Source organism: Gracilinanus agilis, chromosome 4 (genome assembly GCF_016433145.1).
Source record: "Gracilinanus agilis isolate LMUSP501 chromosome 4, AgileGrace, whole genome shotgun sequence".
Classification (NCBI taxonomy): Eukaryota; Metazoa; Chordata; class Mammalia; order Didelphimorphia; family Didelphidae; genus Gracilinanus; species Gracilinanus agilis.
In genome coordinates this window covers 249,642,801-249,666,589 of record NC_058133.1, presented here as the reverse complement: position 1 = coordinate 249,666,589, position 23,789 = coordinate 249,642,801, and the positions used below count along the sequence as shown (strand labels likewise).

The 23,789-nt window shown below is 44.9% G+C and overlaps 1 protein-coding gene and 5 non-coding genes across 6 annotated transcripts; 3 read left to right on the top strand and 3 right to left on the bottom strand.

Moving 5' to 3' along the window:
* Positions 1-1,359: 1,359 nt before the first annotated feature.
* Positions 1,360-1,432, top strand: TRNAK-UUU. Its single transcript has one exon. It is a non-coding gene; the product is annotated as a tRNA-Lys (tRNA).
* Positions 1,433-1,866: 434 nt separating this feature from the next.
* Positions 1,867-1,938, top strand: TRNAQ-CUG. The gene has a single exon. It is a non-coding gene; the product is annotated as a tRNA-Gln (tRNA).
* Positions 1,939-7,946: 6,008 nt separating this feature from the next.
* TRNAL-UAG lies at positions 7,947-8,028 on the bottom strand. Its single transcript has one exon. It is a non-coding gene; the product is annotated as a tRNA-Leu (tRNA).
* A 1,069-nt stretch (positions 8,029-9,097) lies between these two features.
* TRNAR-UCU lies at positions 9,098-9,184 on the top strand. The gene is given in 2 exon segments: positions 9,098-9,134; positions 9,149-9,184. It is a non-coding gene; the product is annotated as a tRNA-Arg (tRNA).
* A 705-nt stretch (positions 9,185-9,889) lies between these two features.
* HES7 (hes family bHLH transcription factor 7) lies at positions 9,890-12,977 on the bottom strand. Its single transcript, XM_044675224.1, has 4 exons — positions 12,852-12,977; positions 11,826-11,921; positions 11,097-11,184; positions 9,890-10,362 (listed from the first exon to the last, which is right to left on the bottom strand). The coding sequence occupies exons 1-4, from the start codon at positions 12,891-12,893 to the stop codon at positions 9,890-9,892; spliced, it is 699 nt and encodes a 232-aa protein (XP_044531159.1). The 5' UTR covers positions 12,894-12,977.
* Positions 12,978-22,332: 9,355 nt separating this feature from the next.
* TRNAS-CGA lies at positions 22,333-22,414 on the bottom strand. The gene has a single exon. It is a non-coding gene; the product is annotated as a tRNA-Ser (tRNA).
* Positions 22,415-23,789: the final 1,375 nt, after the last annotated feature.

Here is a 23,789-nt window from a genome sequence, read left to right as displayed (position 1 = left end):
GAATAGATTATGGTTGGGTTTAGGAACAAGGTATAGGATTGATGTTAGGGTTTGCTTTGAAGTTGGGTTTAAAATTGAAATTTGAATTAGTTTCCTTGGAGTGCTCCGGGTAAAGTGCACTTGGATTTTGAAGTCTGTCTTCCTTCTTTAGTCCTCTCAGGATAACTCCTCCACACCCACCTATTTAGTTTCCTGACACTTGTTTTGCTCTCTGACTGCCAGAGGGAGTCCCACCCCATTATGGGCAGGGTAGTGATGTAGTGATGGTTATCAGTGAAGTGACAGAGCCAAGGAGCCTGTGACTTGATGTGAGATATCTAGGACGCACATTGGAGTGGGAAGGAGAGAGAGCAAGACAGACAGACAGAGACAGACGGACAAAGCAGAGAGACAGAGCAGAGCAGAAAAGAGGAGAGGGGAGAAGAGCAAAGGACAGAGAAAAGGAGGGAAGAAAAGAGAAGTAAAAATAAATGTAATTCAGATGAAGACACACAGGCTAGAACCAACATAATGAGAAACTGCCATAGAACTGTAGGATTGGAATGGAGTTCATCTGGTCCAACTCCTTCAGTTCACAAACATCCAAGGGAGCTAAGTAAGAAGAAAACTGGATCTCCTGGTATTCCGTGTGATGCCCTAGCCAGCTCCTCAGTAGGTCCTGTCCTCGTACTGTCCCTCACTCCCATTTTCTCCAACCTTTCCTCCAGGTCCTCTTGTGAGAGAACCCCAAATGTCACCGGACTCTCAGAACGCCAAAACTGGAAGGGACCCAAAAAGATCTAGTTCAATCCTCGCCTTTTCCTGAAGCCCAGAGAGGCTGTGATGTGCCCAGGCTAGTAATTAACAGATCTCGCACTAGGTTTCGGGCCCTAATCCTATCTGCAGGTTCTTTCTCCTACACCTCGCCTCAATTCTACGGGTTGTCAATCTTGAATCTCTCCCTCCCATAGGAGGAACCAAGAGGCTCGAGCTCTGCAGAAATCAACATAGGAGCGGAGGACGAGTTAGTTTGCGGCGGCCTCTTGTGGTTTTGCTGGGCACTGCACTGCAGTCTCACTCACAGGAACTTGCTTCAGAGCTCTCTCCCTACTTGTTCCATACAGCTCTGGCCCATCTACGAGCGCACAGGGCCTGCACCCGAGTGAGCGGAATACTGAAAGATCTCCCAATGGAGCCGACCTATTCCAGAGTCCTGAAGAAAGCTGAAACAAAAGTGTAGATACAGGTAACAAGATCCAGTGCTCTGCGCAGGCGCAATTCCTTGTTTGCCGCACCCTCCCCCTACCTTTGTAACATTTCTTTAGACAAGTCTACGCAAGCGCAGCTTCTAGTAGACGCCTGACGAGATACTCTTTCAGGGCCCGGATAGCTCAGTCGGTAGAGCATCAGACTTTTAATCTGAGGGTCCAGGGTTCAAGTCCCTGTTCGGGCGCATTTTTCCCCCCCTTCTTTTTGATATGTGTCATTGAAAATGACAAAAATTAAAACATAGATGTTAACAATTTTTAAATTTTAAATATACTTTCTTTTTTCTCCAATTAATAAGCATTTATTTTCTCTTCCTCCTCTGGGGAATAAAAAAAAAAAACTTCTGTAACATGTTAAGCATAGTTTAGAAAGATCTCTGTCGGTGTATTTCAAAGCAATTGATTTCTTTTTAGGAAAGCGGGAAGAGTGTGGACTCGGAGGGGCATTTTGTTGCCCAGAGGAAAAGCTCTTGGTTTCGTCTCAGAAGAAGAGAAAGAAATAGGAGTGGGGACAGGAAGGAAAATTTGGGGGGGGGGGAAGAGAGACCAAAAAAAAAAAAAAAAAAGCAGAAGACAAGGTAACTATAAAAGGAGTCTGGAAAAGGATTTTCCTGAAGGTGGTTCCATGGTGTAATGGTTAGCACTCTGGACTCTGAATCCAGCGATCCGAGTTCAAATCTCGGTGGAACCTGTTTTGCACTACAGGTTTCAGGTTTTCAATACTGGCTAAGTCTGCATTTTAAAAAATATTTTTCACATCCCAAAATTAAAAAAGGAAAAAATTTCCTTTCCGCAAAAAGCTTTAGAAGACTTTCTTAAACTGAATTCGGTTGAACTGAATTTCACTGAAATTGAAATGACTGCCCAGAAGAAACAAGTTTCTTGAAGAACGTTGAAATTTGATGAAGTTTGGGTGATTGGGAGGCATGTGAAACCTAAAATTTGGCTTGGGAATATTTTAATTTGAGAAATTTGGAATCCATCATCCACGCATTTATTTATTAAAAGCAAGCATTTCTTAATTGCCTACTATATACCAGGCCCTGAGGATATAATTACAATGAAACAACCCTGCTCTCAGAGTGTACATTTTAACCCAGAGATTTCTAGAAATAATACAAAGTGATTAACTATAAAGTCGTTTGGAAAGAAGGGCACTAGCAGTTGAGGAGATCAGGAAATGTAATAGAAGGAGAGGGCTGAGCTAAGTCTTGAAGGAAGATAGTGATTCAATGAGGCAGTCAGATGTGAACTCACTGCAGGCAAGGAGGAAACCATGACATAGAGAGAAGATCCCTTGCATCTATCACAGAGTCCTGGGGAAGAAAATACACAAGAATGTCAGAAAGACAGATTGAAGACAAATTGTGAAGCAAAATGGAGGGGTTTAGATCTTATCCTAGAGGCAAAAGGTTATTGATTAAAAAAGGGAATGGCATGATCAGATTTCACATAGCTCCTGCTCTGGGCTCACTCTCCCAACTTGTACTCCAACTACTGGTTTGATGTTCCCAAAAGGTGGTTGCTACCTTCAGTCGTAGGGCAATATATGTTTGTTAAAAATCATTCGTTAAAAATCATTCGGTAAAATAAAATGGCTTTTATATGTAAGAATAACTTTCCTTCCAAAGCCTAGGACTCTCTCCTCCAAATACACACAGTATCCATGAGCTCATATTTGGAGAAAAATAAGTGTGGCAAACATCCCCATGTAGCAAAAGAATAACAGAATACCTGGTACCCCAGGGAATCTTTTCTCCCTTTATGGAGTCCCTAAAAGTTTCCCTTAGAACTAGCTCTCTTCAGAATGGAGATGAAATAGAACGGGTTATAAACTTGTAAGCTTTGAAAGGTCAAAAGAGCCCAGAGAGACCCACTGAGGGAATCCATAGCAGAGTTTGTAGTCACAGCAGCAAAGCCTGCAGAGGAGCAAGCCCTGGTGAAGGTGGTGTCTCCCTTGCTTGTAGAACAAAGTGCCTCAACTTCTGAGACCATTCCCTGTTTCAATGGCTCCTAAAGGATGCTTCTCATGGTTGGCTTAGCTGCTGCAACCATAAGCCTCTGCTATGAACTTTAGCCACAAGATCATAACCTGGTTTATCCTATTTCTGTTGCTTATTCACTTAATATCAGAAAAGCTATTATACAGCAGCAATGGAAGAAACAGAGGTAATGGGTTCATAGCCTAATGGGAAGATAAGCCAGCTTTCTTTGAACCCAGTGCCTTATAGCATTTCTTTTTCCTTATTCAGAATCCATCAGAGAAATTTTATGTGTTGTTGACTTTTGAATGCACCCAGTTTCAGCAGTCACTTAAAAGGCCATAAAAAAGTCAAAGGATAACTTCTCCCATTACAAGTTTCCAGAAGTTTATCAAACCTCCACTCAGATTGCCAGCAAGCAATTTGAAGAGCAGCCTTCAAATTCTCCTAGGACTAAACCTCCAATACATGTATGTTACAACATATACACAACAGAAAGTTTAAAATGATTAGATAAACATAAAAATAATTATTTTATAGTTTTATAACAGGACATTTTGTTCTCATGTAAAAAACTATAATTTTAAAGGGAACGATGTGATTGACACCCTTATTATTTTTGAAAATCTTGCTTTAACACTTTATGATACAGCTATCAGAAAAATTCAGTTTTAGTTTATTTTGATACTTGGCTTTAATAGCTGTTGTAGCTGAAAAAGAAACACAGATCCAAGTAGAAGAAATAGGTAATTGACTGAGTTTATTCAACTCAACCAATTATGTAGGGTTTTTTGTTGCTGTTGTCAAAATTTAGCTACCAATTTCAGTTCCCACACACTCCCACAAATATGTGTGTTGGCAGGAGGTGGGAACAAGAAGAATGCCTTTAGAGTTCAGGGTTCCATACCTGTTACAAGTGTACAGAGGTTTCAGCAGCAGGGCAGAGAGCAAGATACACTGGGTAGGTCTTAGTTTCCCTGGGGGTGGATAATCTCCATTTTCTCTCAGCTGTCAGAAGACTACAGGGAAACAGGTCTATAGATCTGAGAAAGTTCTTTCTTGACTACTTGAGGCCTGAAGTCACTAGCAGCATTACTACCTCTCCCCTCTTATTTGCTGCTGTTGTTATTTGTTCCCATTCCCTTTGGTTGTCAGTGCTTCGGCTGCTCCTTTTGAACTATCTTTGCTATAGTTCCTCCCACAAATGCTCAAGCATTTCTCAACTTCCAAGTAGAACTCCCTCCTCACTCCAATGAATATGTTTCCTTGTTATACAGTACCCTCTTGAGGGTAAGAGTCACCATTGCAACTTGTGTTTCACTGTGATCTGGGTATTGTGTTCATTGTCTCAGGAGAGTTTGTCCCAAGAGTCTCCTTCAAAGTACCCAGGAAGTTCCCGTCCCATCCCATCCATCCTCCTATGAGGTGGGGAAGTAGGGTCTGTCTGTCCCCATTGTTGCCTGAGTGGATGTCCTGTGGGTGGAGTTAGATGGGCAGGAAAAACATATCTCATCCATCCCATTCTCCTCCACTGCCCTAAACTGAGGGGATTCCAAGCCTGGGATACAGGGTCTGTGGGCTACTCGTGTTGCATTGGAGGAAGAGGAAGAAGTGCAGTGAGTGAGCAGACTTAGCTGCATGGGGAAGAATGTAGCCCAGTAGCCCCTTCCTCAGCACCCACACACAACTCCTACCACAGCTCAGCTCAATTTTCTTTTTTTCCTATACAATTTTCCTATACCACTTCTCAGAGTAAATAAACCTTACTTTGGAGACCATTTAATTAGAGAAGGTCTCATATGGTAGGTGCTCAATTAGAGAGTTGAACTAAAGGCATTCTTACCTTTCCTTTAATGACCAAGTCAAATGCCAGCTCATCTAGGAAGCCCTTCCCCCTTAGGCCTCACAGAGCACTTTCTTTTGTATTTGTAGCATCCCCTGTGTAATTACTCTCCCGTCCCCACCTACACTGGCAATTGAGTCCCCAGAGATTAGACCTCAGAGTTCTGGGACTATCTTTGAAGTATCTTGGCTTCCAATATAATTGTTAATGAGCCCCCATTCCATGTGATTCCCTTATATAAATCAATCAGTTAACATCAATTAGCAAAGCAAGAACCTAAGTTACAGAAACATCTCCCCAAACCAAGACCCTTACCTTTGCATAAGATCCTAGAAGAGAGTGGGCTCAGGCTTATAGTTAGTCAGTACAGAAGATTTGCCTCAACCTGGAGACACACTCTGTCCCTTCTACCTCTGCACATAGATTTTGTGAGGAGGAAAGTGTAATCATGAACTTAGTATACTGGCAAGGCACATACTTCTATAACACAAGAGACAGAAGGGTACCCCTGATTTCCTAGCTCCCAGAGATCTTTTCTCTCTTTCTTCTCAGAGATGCCATTTGGAGAATGAATTCTTTTGAGAAATCCTTTTCTTCCTTGCTGGCTCCTTCTGTGATTTGATGTCTAGGTTGGGGAGAGGAAGCAGTGTCAACCTCTTGCTTAGACTATGAAAACTGTTTTGGGTTTGTTTTTTTTTTTTAATTGCTACGGATGTACAAATTATGGGACTCCCATTTGTTAGTGGGACTTTGGATGGCCTTGATAGATCTCCAAGTTTCACCAGTCATTCAGGTACTCCCATCTCAGAATACTCATTCAGTCACATAAGGTCAGGAAAAAAGAAACAACAAAAATAAGAGAAGTCAAGGGCATATGGTAGAGGAATAAAGTTGATCACTTCCCCTCTTCCATCATTGACTCATTCCTTCTAACAAGGAAAAAAGAAAAAAAAACTTAAGCAAAGCCAATTCATCTACCTCCTCTACAAGAATCAACTGAACTCCCAGTACCACAGTCCTCATCTTTCAGAGAAAGAAGATGTGCTTCTTTTACGTTTTCTAGGACTGATATCATTCATTACAAGTTGATCAGAGATCACTCACTTTTGGTGTTTTGAGCATTTACATACATGTAGTAATTCTGTATGGTGTTCTTATAGTTCTATTTTCTTCTTTCTGTCATTCAGTCAATAAACATTCATTAAGTGCCCACTATGTGCCAGGCACTGCTATGCTAAGTGCTGAGAAAAAAAAAAAGAAAGGCAAAAGACAATCTCTGCTCTCAAGGAGCTCACTGTCTAATGGGACATGCAAACAACTATGTACAAACAAGCTATCTATAAGATAAAATGGAAATAGTTAAGAGAAGGAAGTAACTGTTAGCAGTGGTGGATGGATTCAGAATAAGTATAACAGTCCTTTCCAGATGGATGATTCTGTACCATCTTGGAAGATTTTTGCCCAATGGCACAATGAGTGTTCTTAAGAACTTTGTTTGGCTTTATAGCATTTACTATTTTTATCAGTGACTCGAATAAATGTACATATAACATCCCTGTATAATCCAGAATTGACAGAAGACCTGGGTGAATAATTTACTTTGAATGACGAAGTCAAGATTCCCCAGAACTTGCTGTGACCAAAATTAGTCAAATTAAATATGAAAGGAATAGATGTCAAATCTAACAACTGACCTCAAAACAATTTTTTTTAAATGGAGAAGATGAAGCTAGACTTCAGGTTGTCTGAAAGATAGTTGTGGTTTAGTAGACAACTATATAGTCATTCGTGGAATATGGCTACTCCCAGAAAATAATGTGATATAGTCTCTTCCAGGACTAAAGAATGGACTATGACCATCTGTGCCCTGTCCTTGTCTAGTCACATCTGGAAAATCATATCTTGCATTGAGCTTATGTGTTAGGAAAGACAGTAAATGAAGCTTGGGAAAAGCTTAGGAAGGACAGTGAATTTGGAACACCTCCAGAGGAGAGAGACTAGAAAAGTAAAATAAGATGAGAAATGACTGAAAGAACTAGAAATACTGTATTTACCTTGGGGGAGACAAATTGAAGATTGAATTGTTTTGTTTTGTTTTGTTTTTCCCCCAAGTATTCCAGGAAGGACTTCCCTGGAAGAGGGATTTAGATTTGCTTCCCTAGGCCCTAGAGGACACAATGACAGCCATGATTAGAAATTACACTGAAGCAGATTCGACTTGTAAGAAAAATATTTCAGAATTCCGTAGTTAAGAATATTCAAAAGTGAATGAGTTACCTTAGGAGATAAGTGGAAGTATTCCAGTAGAGAATGGATGATCACTTCAATTAACTCCAACTCAGAATTATTAAGTAACCACATGGTGGAATCGGGAGAAGGGAGAGGATTCTTTGGTGTTCAGGAATGGATAATTAGATGGTTTCTGTGGTCTTTTTCAACTCTGATATTCTGTGAGTTCTTTGAAGGCACAGATTTCTTTTTCTTTAAAATTTGTATGTTTTTGTTGTATCTTTTCATTCCTTCCTGCTCTAAACATCATGAGTTTTAATCACCCTCTCCTTGATGGCAAGTTCCTTTGGTAGAGGCCAGGACTCTGCTCATAGTAGCCTTTTAATAAATAGGTTATTGAAGGGTAGAAATTTGAAGTTAGGTGGAGATGATCGAGTATTGAACCATTTATTATCATTACATTCCTCAAATATTGCGGGCAGAATGAACCTTGATGGCAGAATCTGCAGCCGTGAATTATAGAAATCCTGGCAAGTAACATATATACCCCAAAAGTTCTTACAGTAAAGGAATAGTGGGGTGGAAGGGAATGAAGCCGAATGGTCGAAAATAAACAAAAATCATTTAGCAAAACTGAATTCGCCCTGGCAGCGGTGGGATTCGAACCCACGCCTCCGGGGAGACTGGAGCCTAAATCCAGCGCCTTAGACCGCTCGGCCACGCTACCTACGCGTACATAACTTCCTCTCAGTGGCTTCCTAGAGATATTCCAGGAGTTGCCTTGAAAGAACTAAATTTGTAAAATTGTTCTTTTTAATTTGTGATTATGTAAATCATCTGAACTACAGACATAAGAGCTGGAAAGGGAAAACTAAGGGCTAAACAATAGGATCGTTGAGTTCCAGAAATAAAGAAAAAAACCCAGACACGTTCAAAAGGTTAAAAATTAAAACTATTTATTGGAAGGGGGAGGGAGCAGAAAGCAAATTTGATCTGTTGGGGTAAGGGGTTATATTCGCGCACACAGACCCAGGACTAGTCAACAGTGGAGGGAGACAGGAAAGAGGTAGAAAGGGGGACAAAGGCAGGCACTGCCGTAGCGCGCCTGCGTGGCCTAGGGTAAGCTAGGAGAGGGGAGAGAATCCCTAAAGACTCGGAGCTAAATAGCCTCCCACGCCTATATCGTCTGCACCCAGGACCTACCGAAAGACCAACTAGGCATTCGGGATACTAACCGACACGTTCGCAGACCCATGTAGCCACGCACAGACAGGCACGCAGACGCACGCACGCATAGGCGAACACGCAGACACGCGCAGACACGCATGTATCACATGCACAGACAAACATCATATACCGCACACGGAAAGGCCACGCACACATAACCAAGACAGACACACCATACATACAACCCACACATACACAGGTCTATACCATCGATATCTACACATCCCTACAACCTATACCTACACACACCGACACAGACACGCAGCTCTCCCTACACACAATCTACTCCTACACACACATAACCTACACATACATATCTCATACACGCGCGCGCACACACACACACACACACACACACACACACACACACACACACACACACACCCTTCCTAGGACACCAACCCCCAGCTCTCTAGCAGGAGTCAAGATCGGCCCTCCCCTCCCCCTTCCTCTCCTGTTCCTCCCTCTCTCATTTCTTCGCTGCCTTTCCTTCTTCCCCTCCCTCTTGCCCACTCCTTAGGCGGCGATGGTGGCGGCTGTAGGGCACGAGCTGCGAGGCCCCAGCAGGTGGCTCTGTGGCGCAATGGATAGCGCATTGGACTTCTAGTGACGAGAAAGTAATTCAAAGGTTGTGGGTTCGAATCCCACCAGAGTCGCTTAATTTTTTTCCCCCTCTTCCCTTGGTTCGTGGCAGTCTAGGTGAGTGAGGAATGGGGAGGCCTATTAAAATGGTCTCCCACTCCCAACTGCCTCCCCACCCCCACACCACCCCCGACTCTCTTTCCGCCCGTTCTGTCTCCAGGTTTGTCCGTACAGCTCTCTCTCCATACTTACCTGTCAGCTTGCGGCGCCGCCCGGGGAGAGGGAAGGGGGGAGCAGAGGGCAAAGGACTCGGAGAAAAAGGGATTCGATCACCATTTTATTCCATGCACTAGCTGGGCCGGGGGTGCGGGGCGGATGGAAAGGACTCAAGCTTAGGGACTCGGAGGGGCTAGTGTGAAGATCAGAGGGAAGGGAGGAAAGGGACGGGAGGAGAGGGACAAGGGGAAATATATATTTATATAGATACTATATATAAACAAGAATCTCAACACGACCACAGCACCCATTGTCCCTGGCTCTCCCACCCTGCGCCCTCGGTCCCCAGGAAGCCCGCCTTCCCGGCCCGGACGCCTGGGTCCAGAGGAGCATCCTCCTCCTGGGGCCCGGGACCCGAGCCCCGCCCCCGCCCTCCAAAACGGAGTCTTTTCTCTCTCAACCTTTCTCTCGTCCCGCCCTCCCCGCCACCTTCCTGCGCCCCTCCACTCCTGGCCCCCTCCTCCGGCCCTCAATGCCCTGCCCTCCCTCCCTCCCCAAAAAACTCAGGGCCAAGGTCTCCAGAAGGCTGGCGGCGGGGCCGGCGGAGACTTCCCCCGCGGCGGCACCCTCTCTTGTCTCTGAGGCGGGCGCAGTCCTGTGTGCGGCGCCCGTGCGCCCAGGTGCCTCGGCCAGGTAGTGCTGAGCGTCGGGGACCAGACGGATCGGGGACTGGTGGAGGGCAGGAGAGGGTGGTGATGGGAAGGGGCAGACATCGAGCCTGGCGGCGGGGCGGCGGGGTCCAGCGTGGGGCGAGGAGGCGGGCAGCGGGGCTCCCCAGCGCCGGGCTCAGGCTGGTTTAGCTTGGGCCGGAGGTAGCTGTGGAGGGTAGAGAGGAGCTGCGCTCGGGCTGCCGGGCTGGCTTCATGGACGTAGGCTGCCAGGCGGAGGAGGCACTCGCGGAAGCCGGACAGGTAGCAGCTGGTCAGCGCCTCGGAGTCCTGGGTTGGGGGTCGGGGGGCGCCTGGAGCCGCGGACGGGAGGAGCAAGGGAGAGGGAGAATCAGGGCAGGAAGGTGGCGCAAATATGGGGGGGAAAGACATGGGGCGGGGGGACGCGAAGTGACGTGAGAATTGGGAGGTAGAAGGGGAGCAAGGAGAAACGGGAATGGGAAAAATGAGGCCAACACCACACAAAGATGGATGTTGAGGGGAGAGTGCAGACAGATGGGGGTCGCATGCAGAAGATTGGGGAGGGGACCCAAAGACAAGGCAATAAAGAGAACCCGAGTGCGTAGAGGTAGGCGGTAGGTAGAATAAAGAGGATCGTGGATAAAATGAGAATGAAAAGATCGACACAAATGGGTGGTATTGGGTCAGGGAAACAGAGGGTACATAGTAGAGAGGTGGAGACGGGGAAGAGGGGGAGTTGGATCATGGAGAAGGGAAAACCAGGCCGACCAGATGGATAGAGGAGGGCACCAGGAGTCCAGTGGATCGATGGCAGTGAGACACATAGACAGACCGCGAGAGCGAGACAGAGACAGACACACACGTGCGTTATCTTCACGAAATGCATCTGGAGGGGGGAGCTCTTGGGGGACACACCACCTCCCCATCCCTCAGTCCTTACTCCCCCCTCTACACTCTTCTGCCTCCTTTCCCACCCACTAACCTCCCAATTCCCTGTTTGCTCTCCCCATCTCTGCTTCTCTCACTTTCCCATCCCACTCTGCCCTACCCATCCCCGCGGCCCCAGCCCCGCGCGCTGTACCCGGGGGCTCGACCCGGCTCCGCTCCCTCAAGTAGCCTACGGCGAATTCCAGGATCTCGGCCTTCTCCACTTTCGGGTTCCGCAGATTCTAGAGGCAGGATGGAGCAAGGGGAGAGAGACAAGGAGGGGAAAGAGAGGGGGGAAAGTGGGAGGGGGAAGAGAGAAGCAGGGCCCAGGAACAGGGATTCATTCATTCCACCGGGGCGATCTTCACTGCAGCAGAGCAGAGGGAGGGGATGGGAGGGAAGAGGGAAGGAGGAGGAAAGGGAAGCGAAGGGACGCGCGAAGGACTGGGGGGGGGGGGAGGCAAGGGAAGTCCGGAGATTCCGAAACTAAGGGGAGGGGGATTTAGGATTTCTCTGGGGTGGGATTGGAGGGAGCAGATTAATTGGTCTCCCCCAAGAGAGAATAAGAAAGTGGTAATACCCGGACTGGAGGACCTAGTGGATGGGCTACCAAGGAAACTGGGGGTTGGTGGGACACAGTTGGGGGTTCCTTGAGCGCCTGGGAGAATGGACTCCTAGGTCCCTAGGAGATCTTAAAGGCTGGGAGCCAAACCTTTAGGTCCTTGGAAATCTATAATGCTAGGGTTGAGGATCGGACACATTAATCATTGAAGGTTTTCGAGGCCCCGGCTAGAAACAAGACACTTGGTAGAGACTTGGGGCCCCGGATGCCAGGGCCTTCTAAGGGGATAGGCGCAGAGGAAGGATAGGCGACTTCACTGACCTGGTCCCGAGTCCTCTCCAGCAGCAACAGCCTAAGCTCTTCTAGGCTCCGATTGATACGATCTCGGCGCCGCTTCTCCACCAGTGGTTTCAGCATCTGTGGGGGGGAAGGGGGGAGGCCGGACCGAGCCATACCCAAGACTCAACCACAGACCTGCTGTCCCAACTACCCGCTCCGAAACTCCTCCGGGCCCAGAGGTTCTCCCACCTCCCTAAATAGCTAGTTCCAGTATTTGAGACCCCTAGGCTTTCTATGCCTTGTCCATTGGCCTCCCCCAAAGTTTCTCTCCCACCGAGAGTGCAGGACTTGATCTTGTTTCTCTAAGGGTTTTTTTAGGTTCTCCCACCCGTTTCATTCTATTTTTCAGCATGTCTTTCTCTCTCCCTGAACCTTTTTTTTCTCCTCCTTTGTCTTTTCCTTCCTTAAAATGCTGATATCTTTCTTCCTTCTCCTTACTCTATATGCACATCTCCCATTAATCAGGCAAGAAGAGCCTATTCCGTGAACAACTTTTCCTTCTATTTTTCCTCCTAATTTATTGCTTAGCAGAACTTCTCCTTCTACAACCTTTTCACCTCTTCTAGGTCTCTCCTTCTCTTTTATCTTTCTCTAAAACATTCCTAGTTTCCCATCTCCCTAATCCCAATCCCCTCTTCTCACCTGAACCCTCTACCCACTATCTCTCTCTCTAGCCATCTTCCTTCTCTACCCTTCCTGCCTTCTGTTCCCTAGCTTTGATTCTTTCCTTCCTTCCTCCCTTTCCCCTCACCATTCTATGACCTTCCACCGGTTTCTCAAGTCTTACCTTGTGTCCTGCTTTCTATTCCTCTCTGCTCCCCTCTTTCTCTTTTCCACCTCTATTACTTGACTCCCATCTCTATGATAACTTTACCTTCTCTTTTTCTTCTTTCTGACCCCTCTACCCCCAAATTCTCCCAAAATGGGGACCTTTTCCTCTCTTTGTCTCTCTTCTATTTCTTTTTCTCAAGGCTTGGGTGCCTCCTTCCTTCCACCTCTTTCTCTTACCTTGGGACTATCCCTGTTCTCTGCTCGATCCCTGGTCACCATCTCGCATCTGGACCTTGGAATGGAGCTGGTCAGTGCTGCCCAGTGTTTTATATCAAGGCAGAGGGTCCCTGGACACCGCCTCCCTCCAGCACCGCCTCCAGGACCCCCTCAACACCCACCCACCCCCTTCCATAGCCTATAGTGATAGGCTAGGTGTGAACAGCCAGCTTAAGACCCCCCAGACTAAGGACACGAGGCTACCGGAAGGGGGAGGTGTGAGGAAGGGCAGGCAAACCAAGCTGAAAGGGGAAAGGCCACTTGTTGGGGGCTGGTGTTTCCCTCAAGAGAATTTGTGAGGTGCTAGGGTTGAGGTTAGATTCAGAAAGTCTTAGTTTCACAAATTTGTCCCAGAGTGGAGTTATGGTTGCAGTGAAGGATGGATATTAGCAAGTACCATTATGTTTATCTCATCTTTAGTTGGAGTTCTAACAGAAAAGAACTCTTCTCAATGCTGCTATTCTTTTCTGTTTAACAGTAGTGATGTTTATGTGAGAGGCAGCTTCCTGTAATGGCTAGAGAATGGGGGTAAGGATCCTGAGAATGTGCCTTGATGTTCCTTCTCTCTATCAATAGTAGCTGTTAGTCACCATGTGGCCATATCTTCCTTGAGGGTCATATATTACAGAAAAAGTTCTCATGGTATTGGATTATTAGTGAAGTCATAGGGTGAAGTTATTCAGGGTGGTTTGAGCTAGGCTTGAAGTCAAAAAGATCTGGATTCCACTCTTGCCCATCGTGGCTATGGGATCCTGAACAGAACAACTGAATGCCGCTTTATTTTGGTAGGGGGAATTCTTAATTGGAAGCTTCTGATACCAATAACATACACACATATTCATATATAATTCACATACTTCACATTTCCATGTCAGTGTCCTCCCAACAACACTATGAAGCAGGTAATTCAAGTATTTGCATGTTCACTTGCAGACGATGGAATTAAGAGGGAACAGAGTGTCTAAGTGTAGATAGAAGTGGGTGCCACCTTCCCATGCCCTTCCACCAGTGCCCAGGAGTACCTGTACCCACAATTACCTTGATAAAAAAATGCCGCCTTCCTTTTCCCATGTTCTTTACCACAGGTTTTTTTCTGGTGCCTGTCCCCTAGCCTTGGAAAAACTTATCCCTTTCCCTGCTTCCCTTCCTTTTATGCCCTTTTCTAGATCTTTTCCTTAAAGCTCACATTTAATAGAATGCTTTATAGTTTACAAATCAAGTGTCTCCAAATCACTGCTTCCCACTCCCATCCTTCAAAAATATTTCATCCCTAGTTTTTCCATTAGTGATCAATCCACTCTCCTCACACAGGACCTGATGGAGACCTGCTTTGGGTATGGGGGGAGAGCATCAGGGCTTTTGTCTTTGCTTGTATGATAATGTCTAGTTACCTGTACCCATACTATAAGCTCTTTGAGGGCAGGGACTATCTTACTGAACCTGAACCTGGCTTATTTCCTCTTACATGTAATAAATGCTGGTATAATTTGATTCTGAACCTTTAAGATGATATTCGAATAAGTGACTGCCTTACCCTGTGCACATGCCAGTTGATAAGGATAGGAACAATGACAGCTAAAATTTATACTAGCACTTACTATATGCCTGGCCCTGGGCCAAGAACTTTATAATTTCTATCTCATTTGACCCTCACAACCATGCTGGGAGGTAGGTGCTATTTTTATCCTCATTTTACAAATAAGAAAACTGAGGTAAACAGAGGTTAAGTGGCTTGCCTGGTATCACTAGTAAGCTAGTAAGTGTCTGAGACTAGATTTGAACTTAGGTCTTCCTGACTCCAGGCCCTGCACTACCTAGAGAAAATACATATAGAATATCAGAGCTGGAGGAGATCTGGGAGTTTAACTAGTCCAATTTGATTATTTTATACATGAAGAAACTGAGGCTTGCCAAAAAAGAAGCAATGATTTGGCCAAAGTCACAAAATTTGTTAAGTGGCAGAACCAGAGGTCAAACCCAGTTTGACTTCTTTTTGACTGCCAGTTCAAAGCCTTTTTGACTGCTCTATCTTACCCATTCAACACAAACACGTCCAGAAAAAGAAAAACTGATTTTTCTCCAAAATGTTTATTCTGTCTTATGGAAAGACTCAAAGAGAAGCAAAGGCAAAAATAGACACAAATAAAAACAGACAAACAGGGACACTGATTCAGAAAGACAGAACGAATTTAAGGAAAAAGATCATTTCCCCAGACTCTTCCTAGTGCTCTGGTAGGTCCATGGTTTTATAATTTCTGCAAAAGACAGAAATTTGGCTTCTAGAAAACATTTCAGTCAGTATAACCTTGGAGGGGTGACCCCAGGACTACAAACTCAGCCTTCCCAGTGAGGCCAAATGGGGCAGCACAGATGTTGAGGGGGAGTATGGCTGAAGCCCGAGACCCTGTTTCCCCCTCCTCCCTGGGAATTTAAGTCAGGTTTGTGGTTTCCTTTTCACCAGGGTCTGGTAGAGGAGGGAAAGGCTGTTCACAACCAGGTGTGGGTCCAACCCCTGGCCATATGGGGTGGCTTTAATGACCCAGAGCAGCCAGAATTGGGAGGAGGCCAGGAAAGGGACCCTCCTCCCTCTCTCACCACTCCATTCCATCATCAGTTCCTTCCCAGACCAGAAGAGCACTCCATACAGTGTCCAGAAGCCTCTGTCTGTCTGTCTGTCTGCTGCTTGTCTGTAACCTAGAATCCAGTTCTGACCCTTGCTGTCAGGCTTTACCTCCTGCTGGGACCATCCCAAAAAAGATGGAGTCAGGGCTTCAGAACACCTAATTTCACCTCAATTCTAACCGTAATTTTGACATGATATAACCTTAAACTGTATATTCTGTATCTAGTTGCTTTGTATACATTTGTTTGCATGTTGTCTTCCCTGTTAGACTATAAGATTCTTGAGACTAAGGACTATCTTTTGCCTCTTTTTTTTTTTATCTCCAGAGCTTAGCACAATACCTGGCACATAGTAGGTACTTAATAATTGTTTATTGAATGAATTAATGAAGCACTTTTCAAACCCCTGGCCCTACTTTCCCCTGGGAAGTCAGGAGTCATGGGCCCAAATCTAGCCAGGAGATCCCCTTTAACTAAGGTGTCCCTGGAATAATTTGGAGTCAGTTATGTATGCAGCAGGTAGGCACTTGGTTCATTGATAAGTAATTGGGCTCTATCCTCAAGGAGAGCCAGCTTCAGATCCTGCTCAGAATGTTGCCTCTACTCTCTTTTTTTATTAGAAGGATTAAAAAGAGAAAAACTTACATTCTTTAAATGAAAGCCAGACTTCTATCAGGTTCCTGAAAAAGGAAAGAAGAATGCTCTTTTAACCAGTATGGTATAATGGATATAGCACTAAGCTTAGATGTGCAAGTACTGGTTAAAAAATCCTCTCTCAGGCACTAAAAACTGTGTGACTCTGGACAAGTCACTCACCTTTTCTGAATCTGTTTCCTTGTTTGTCAGATAGGAGTGGTAATAGCAACTAGCTTCACAGGGTTGTTGTGAGATAATAAATGTGAAGAATTTTGTAACCTTAAAGCCCTAAAATAAATATCAGTTATTATCATTGACTTCTTCCCTAAGTCTTTGTCCTTGCTCCTTTTTCTATATCAAGCTCAGTTCCCCAATTCTCCCATGCTCACTTCATGCCTTCTTCAGGTATGACTGTGAGAAAATGCCTTCTCCTCTGATCCCCAGCAAGAGAGTGAAAAGGGGGAATATGAGAGGGAGAATGGGAGCAGGGTGCAGAGGGAGAGACTCAGTCAAAGAGGAGCTTGGCCCAAATAGCTGGGAGCTCCTGGTTCTTGCTTTTCTAGGGACTTTTCTCCCATCTCTTACTTTCTCTCCTTCTTTCCTCTCCATCTCCTTTGTATCTCCACTATTTCTGTCTCTTTGCCTCAGCCTCCCATTTCCTCTTTGTGCCCTGTGTGTCTCTTCTGTCTCCCTTTCCCGGGGGTATCTATCTCCAGCCCCTCTCCTCTCCCAGGCTCTCAGCCCTAGGCTTCCCTGGGAAGGTGTTTGACACCAAGGAGTTATTGACACCTTCCCCACCCCCTGCTTTTCAGCCTTCTTTGATCCTGCACGTGCCTGGGCCCCAGGCCCACGGGCCAGATGTAGAGGCCACTTGTGAAAGCACAAGCATGCATGCCTGTGGGGGAAAGGGGGGAGTTCAGAGGACCAGGATGCTGAGACTATGCCAAGGAACTGCTCTCTTTGTGTCTTGGTCTCCTTCCCTTTGGGCTTGTGCTTCTCAGTGTCTGTGACTGTCTCCATCTTTCCTACAACTTCTCTTTCGCACAGCCTGTTTTCACTGCTGCTGCTGCTCCTCCCCACACTCCTCTCTTTCCATCCCATGAGAACAGTTGATTTGGCCCTTGAGGTGTGAAACAGGAGGCCCTTGGCTGAAGGGTGTTGGGGGAAAGAGTGGAGGGGGAGATCACCAAATGGGGGACAAACAAATGGGTCAAACTAGTTGGAGAGAAAGGAGAAGAGGAATGAAAGGGAAGGAGACCAATAGTACAAAAATAGAAACAGAAAAATGAAAAGTGGGTTAGGCGAGAGGAGCCACAAGGCCTGATTGAGGTTTTCTGGGAAGGAACCCACAGATTAGGCTACAGAAGCTGAACCTGGAGCCTCTGTCCTGCATTGGGACAGGAGATGCCTGATTCAGTGGCATCTGAACTATGGCACACTGCCTTTGGTCTCCACCAGCAGGGTTAAGATTGAAGAGGGGCACTGTCTTGGGGTCAGTGGGGGGGGGTGTTGACTAATGGGATCTAAATGGTCTTTGAGGTCCCTTTTCAAACCCTGAGATGCCCCTCCACAGTTCTTGATTTCTTCCCTTAGCAGCTTGCACGCAAACCGAGCTCTATATATCCCAGCCTCTCAGGTTCCCAGACACCTGGTGGGTGTCTTTGGCTACCAGGGGATGGGGAATGGCAGAGGAGGGCTGTAAGCTCGTGTCCTCCACGCGTAGGGCTCTGCGGGACGGAAGCAGCACAGCTGGTCAGGTGTCACTGATTTCCCTCTCCCTGGCTGTGCGGCATCTATAGGCTTTAATTCCCAGGCCTAGCTGCTCCTCCTGCTTCGGCTCTTCAAAGGAAGAGAGATGCAGGACTGGGAAGACCTACTTTTCCTTTGTCCCTAAGGTCCTAATTTCCCTGAAAGTCTTGGGAGCTGGGGGGCAGGGGAGGGAGGGGATAGGAACTCACAGATTTATTGCCTGGAGATTCGACATACCTTTAAATATTAGAAAGTGAAGATGAGTAAGTGCTCCTCCCTACACTGCCACCTGGGAATAATCTCCCCAACACCACTGTCCCCATGATTCTCCAATCCTTCTCTCTGGTCATCTATTGATCTCCCCATAACTCTCTATGGTAGCCTCTTCCTGTGGAATTCCACAGGACAGAGAAACCCATGAAGGATAGAGTAAGAGGGTGAAGGAAATCCTCCTTTCCACTCAGAACCAGTGGGCTGAGATGTGAATAATTCACATTTCTATAGCAACTCTATTATTTCTCATTACATTTAAATGAATGTGAGGAGGCTTAGAGAGGAAAAAGTGACTTGTTTTGTAGGTGGATCTGTGAAAATAGTTTAGGGGCATGTAAAAACATGATTATTGAAGCAGAGGCAATTCCAGCTGAAACGTGGATGCTCCCAAAGTGGCAGTCTACTCCACTTCAATCCCCCACTCCCCCATGGCAATCCCCTATTATGCTCCAGTGTGATCACAGCTCTGGACTTGCTCACCTTCGTTCTCCATCCCATCTCTCCTATAGGTAAGGGCCTGAAAGTTCAGAGCTGGGGGATGGGACCTCAGCTTTTGGGTACCTGAGATTTAAGAACTTGCAGGGGGCAGGGAAGGGCAAGTAAGGGACCCAAGAAAGGAAGAGACTGACAGTGGGGGAGGGGAGACCAGTGCTCAGTGACCAATACCGCTTTGAAGAAGGGTTTCCCACGGTCTGAGTGAGATCAAAGTCAAGGAGGTAGCCACACTGGTGGGGTAGAGGAAGGCAAAGAGGGAAACCTGGAAGAATGTAAGTAAAGTGATAGGGCAAGGAATTATTTTAGAGACTTTATATTCAAGATGCTTATAAAGCAGAAAATATAGGCCCTGAAAGGAGGAACCACTAGGCTGGAGAGAAGTAAGAGCAAACATAATAATAGTTTCAAAGTTTGCATAGCACTTTACAAATAGCTCATTTTACCATCACACCAACCCTGAGTTGTAAGATACTATTATTTTTCCCATTTTATAGGAATGAGGAAAATGAGTCAGGCAGCAATAAATAAGTGACTTGCCCATGATCACACATCTCTAAGGGATGTCCAAATTCAAACTCAGGTCTTCCTAATTGTAGATCCATCTAACTGCTTAGGTAAGGATAAGTATAAATATTCCAACATTCAAAAGAGCAAATAAGGTGTCATTTGGAAACCAAAAAGGCCTAAAAGTTTTACATTAGATTCTGGCAAAATTTTAGAACATTATGAAAGGGGTAGTTTACAAGCACTAGTTAGAAACAGAAGCAGCGATCACTAAAAGCTGGCTTCATTAAAGATTAAATTGATTTCTTTTCTTTTCTTTGGATAGGTTTAATAAAGTGGTAGATCAGAGTTTATCTTTAATAATAACCTCCTAAGATTAGCAGCTTGTCAAGAAACCAAATTCCAAAAAATGAAAAGAATATTTTCAATTTATACTTATCTGACACTGATGTGACTATAGTCAAAACAGATTGTGAAGGACAAGCCAAGAAGCAGGAAGAATGAATGGAAAATTATAGACAAGGTTTTCTTTTTTGTTTGTTTGTTCTTACAAATGTTCTGCTTTACTCCCTAGCCATTTTCTCACCAGATGTTTTGTTGCCCAGTAAATACCCTCGGTCCCTACCACATCACACCCCCTTCTAGATCCTGAACTCTAATCCGATCAACTTTGACATTTTTCCTGGAAACGGTTTGTCAGTATATTCCCCTGTGGCTCTAAATAACACCTTTATAACACTCCCCACCACCAAAAATAGCAACCTCTTTCTGCCATTCTATTTGGATTGTTACCCAATATGCACCTTAATGGTACTGTTTCCGATTTTGTATTTGTGTTCCCAATGCTTAACACATAGTAAGTACTTGATATAAGAATTAATTGATTAATATTCTTATGCTATCTTTAAAGGCAAGTTGGAACATTATGGGCCAGGTTATAATTGGGTGGATTCAGGTCTGATTTCCAATCAGAGGGATATATAGTGATATGCCTCTGGGCTTTGCCCTTAGTCCTGTGTTGTTCAATATTTTTAACAATGATTTAGATGAAGGTATTCTGATCAAATTTGTAGCAGATATAAGGCTGAGAGTAGCAAACATTTTTAATATCATGATTCAGATCCAAAATTCTCCTGATAACCTAAATCTAATAAAATTAAGTCAGGCAACTGCAGAACTATAAATTGTAGGACACCTGTTCATCTGCTTTGGTAGGAGTTTCCTCCCTGAGAGGCCTCTATACCAATGAAATCACAAATCTAGCTCCTCTCCACCCAAACAGTAAAACTTGTATTCAGACATATACAGGAACAGGAGCCATGTGGCCAAGTACTTTGTAGAGAGCAATAAAAATCCGTGTCAATAGTGTGCTATAACAGACAAAAAAGTCAATGCAATTTTATATTGTATCAAATAAGGCATACCTTCTAGACAAGGGAAATGATAATCCTACTAGACATTGCTTTGGCCAGGGCATATTTGAACTGCTGTACTCAGTTCTGAGGGCCACATTTTAGGCAGGACATTGTTAAACTAAAGGGCATTTAAAGGAGAAAAGTCAGTATGGTGATATGAGAATTGATCTAGGGGGAACATGATAGCTGTCTTGGAAAATCTGAAGGACCTTTATATGAAAGAAGGATTAGACTTGTTCAGCTTATCCACAGAGGACTTCAAGTTAGGGAGAAAAGGTTCCTAACAACTATAGCTGTGTTAAGAGGGCAAGGGACTTTCTCAAGTATTGCTGATTTTCTCCTTACTGGAAGACTTTAAGCTGAGGCTGGATAACCACTTGTGAACTTTTATAAAAGGGATTCCTGTTCAGGTACAAGTTGAACTAGATAGCTTCTGAATTCCTTCCATCTTTGATATTATAGAAAGATGGGCTAAGGAACTATGAAAGCATTTACTCCTTTCTGAATAGCTGTACAAAAAAAATATTTGTAGCACCTCTTCTTGGTAGTAGCAAAGAAGTAGAAAACTAAGAGCATGTTCATCAATTCAGGAATGATTGAACAAATTATAGTATGTGAATATAATGGAATAAATACTTTTGTGACAAAAAATGAGAAAAGGAATGGTTTCAGAAAAACCTGGGAAGGCTTATAGGAATGGATACAAAGTAAAGTGAGGAGAAACGAAACAAATTATGTAATTTAAAAAAAAACGTTGTAAAGACAAATAACTTTGAAAAGCTTAAAAATTCTAATCAATGCAATGATTAACCAGGATTCCTGAGAACTTGATAGAACCATGCTACCCATTTCTTGATAGAGAGATGGTGGATTCAGAATTCAGAATGAGATATATGTATATATTTTGGACAAGGTCCATTCAAGAATTTGTATTGCTGGGGGCAGCTGAGTGGCTTAGTTGATTGAGATCCCCCCGACGCACATATGTGAGGTCCTAAGTGCAATTCTGACCTGATTACTTAGCTCTGTGAGAGTTGGACAGGCTGCTTAGCCCCAATGGAAGATAAGGGTTTAAAAAAAAAAAAAAAGAATTCGTATTGCTTTACTAAGCATATTTTTTTTAAAAAGGCTTTTCTCCCCCTTCTTTTTCTTTTCTCTAGAGTGCAAAGAGTTGGAAAGGTGGGAAAAGAGTATTAATTTTTTAAAAATTAATTTAAAAAAGAAAATGAAAACATTAGATTTGTATTCAGAAGACCTGAATTCAAATTTGTTACTTATTATCTGTAACTTGGGCAGCTCACTATACTTCTATGCCAATATGTGGGTCAAACTAGATGGCTCTAGTGTTCTTTCCAGCTCTGAATAAAAAAACCCTTCTGGCAGAGAGGTGGTGGGCTACGGAGGCAACATATTACATTTACTTAGCTACTCTCTAGTTGAATTTTCATAACATTTTCTAGTTATAAGGGAAAGTTTGAACGCTGAAGTGACTGGTATCCATTTGGAAATGACAGTAATGTAAAAAAACAAAAGGCGTCAATAAAAACATATCATTATCTTTTTCAAGGTTGAAGTATGCACATGCTTCAAGTATGTCCGGATGGAAGTCTGAGATGCACAAGAAACATAGAAACACAAATGGAAGAGGAGAGAGTAATTGTCAGTCTGAATAAAGAACATTTCAGGTGTTTGTAAAGAACTAGATTTTTAAAGAGAGATGCCTCTCTCTTCCCAAAATATGTAAGAGTCGCTGTGAGCAGGATTCGAACCTGCGCGGGGAAACCCCATTGGATTTCGAGTCCAACGCCTTAACCACTCGGCCATCACAGCTTCACCAACAGTGTCTCTCCCCATATATACCAGCCTATCAACGCACCCCGCCCCCGCTCCTACCCCCACCGCACCCTGTCACTTGCCCTTAGTTTCATTTAGTTTCTCTTTAGGGGACCTCCGCACAGGCGCCCTAATCTCCATCTCCTACCGAACCCCGCACACCTCTGGTACTTCCTCAGCTCCATCATAAATGCTTTATAGGTACCCAGCCCAGCAATTCCAGTGTCTTTCGGCGCCCCAATCCGCACCGCGGTTCCCTGGGCAACGAGGGGACCAACGAGAAGGAAGGATGGTTATTTGTGGGATGGAATGTGTGCACGCGCACACAAAAAAAGTTGCCGTGACAACGGAGAGACTCGGAAGCTCCGAGATTTGTATCCTGCCCTTTGCTTTTCCCAGTTACTCTCCCTCGGCCGGGGACTGTGATTCTCATAGATTTAGCTCCCCAAGGCCGTGAAAAGGATGGGATTTGGTATAAATGAACTGAACCCACCCACTGGAGAGGGAGTGGGGTGGAGGGGGGGTGGGTGTCCCTGTCCCTCTCAGGTTGATCTCAGGGTGCAGTTACTCCGCAGCGATAAATCAGAGGTGCCAACGGAATCGGAATTCAGGAACTGTTGTTTCTTAGGCAGCCACATTGTCCACAACTTATAGAGGGAAAAAATCATTTTGTAGATTGGATCTTTAGAAAGGACCTCAGCTAGCGCTCCTGGGGGAGCTTGAAAGAGCTTAACAGTGTCTTACATAGGGTTGGAATTTACTAAAGCCGCTTTTGCACCCAAATAATGGTAACCAGGTCGATGGTTCAAAGCTCCTATCTCTCTGTATAGGAGAGCTTCATTCCCAGTTTAATGAGACATGGAGTCATTGCTTCCACTCCCTCTCCCTCCCCTCTTTTCTTTTCTTCCATAGGTTCCCCTGTTAACTACAGCAACTATCACATTCAGTGAGAATTCCACCCTCCTTGCCTGCCCTGGTCTTCAAAGGCTCACACCAGACTGTATCCTGTTAGATTTCCTGTGCCAATGTGGAGCAGAATCCACTAGGCCCTTTGAAGCCTGCTGAAGCCCTCTCCAAAGTTAGCAAGTGTCAATCTGAGAGTGGTGGTGGCAAGAAAGGACAAGTTCAGTGTAGTTTTCATGTTTGAGTGAGGGATTCAGAAAAAAGGTGGTTTGGCTTTGGGATGATTCAATAATGGACTTGGAACCCAGAAGGAAAGCCCACTTTGCAATGGAGAGGCCCTGGGAAAATGTGAAGAATGTTAAATCTGACAGTACAAGTCCAGATTCTGTTAAGAAGGGAAGGTAGGAGGCTGCTTGAGTGTAGATCTCCTTACCAGCCTCTTCCTGCTTGCAATTATGCTAGCTACCTA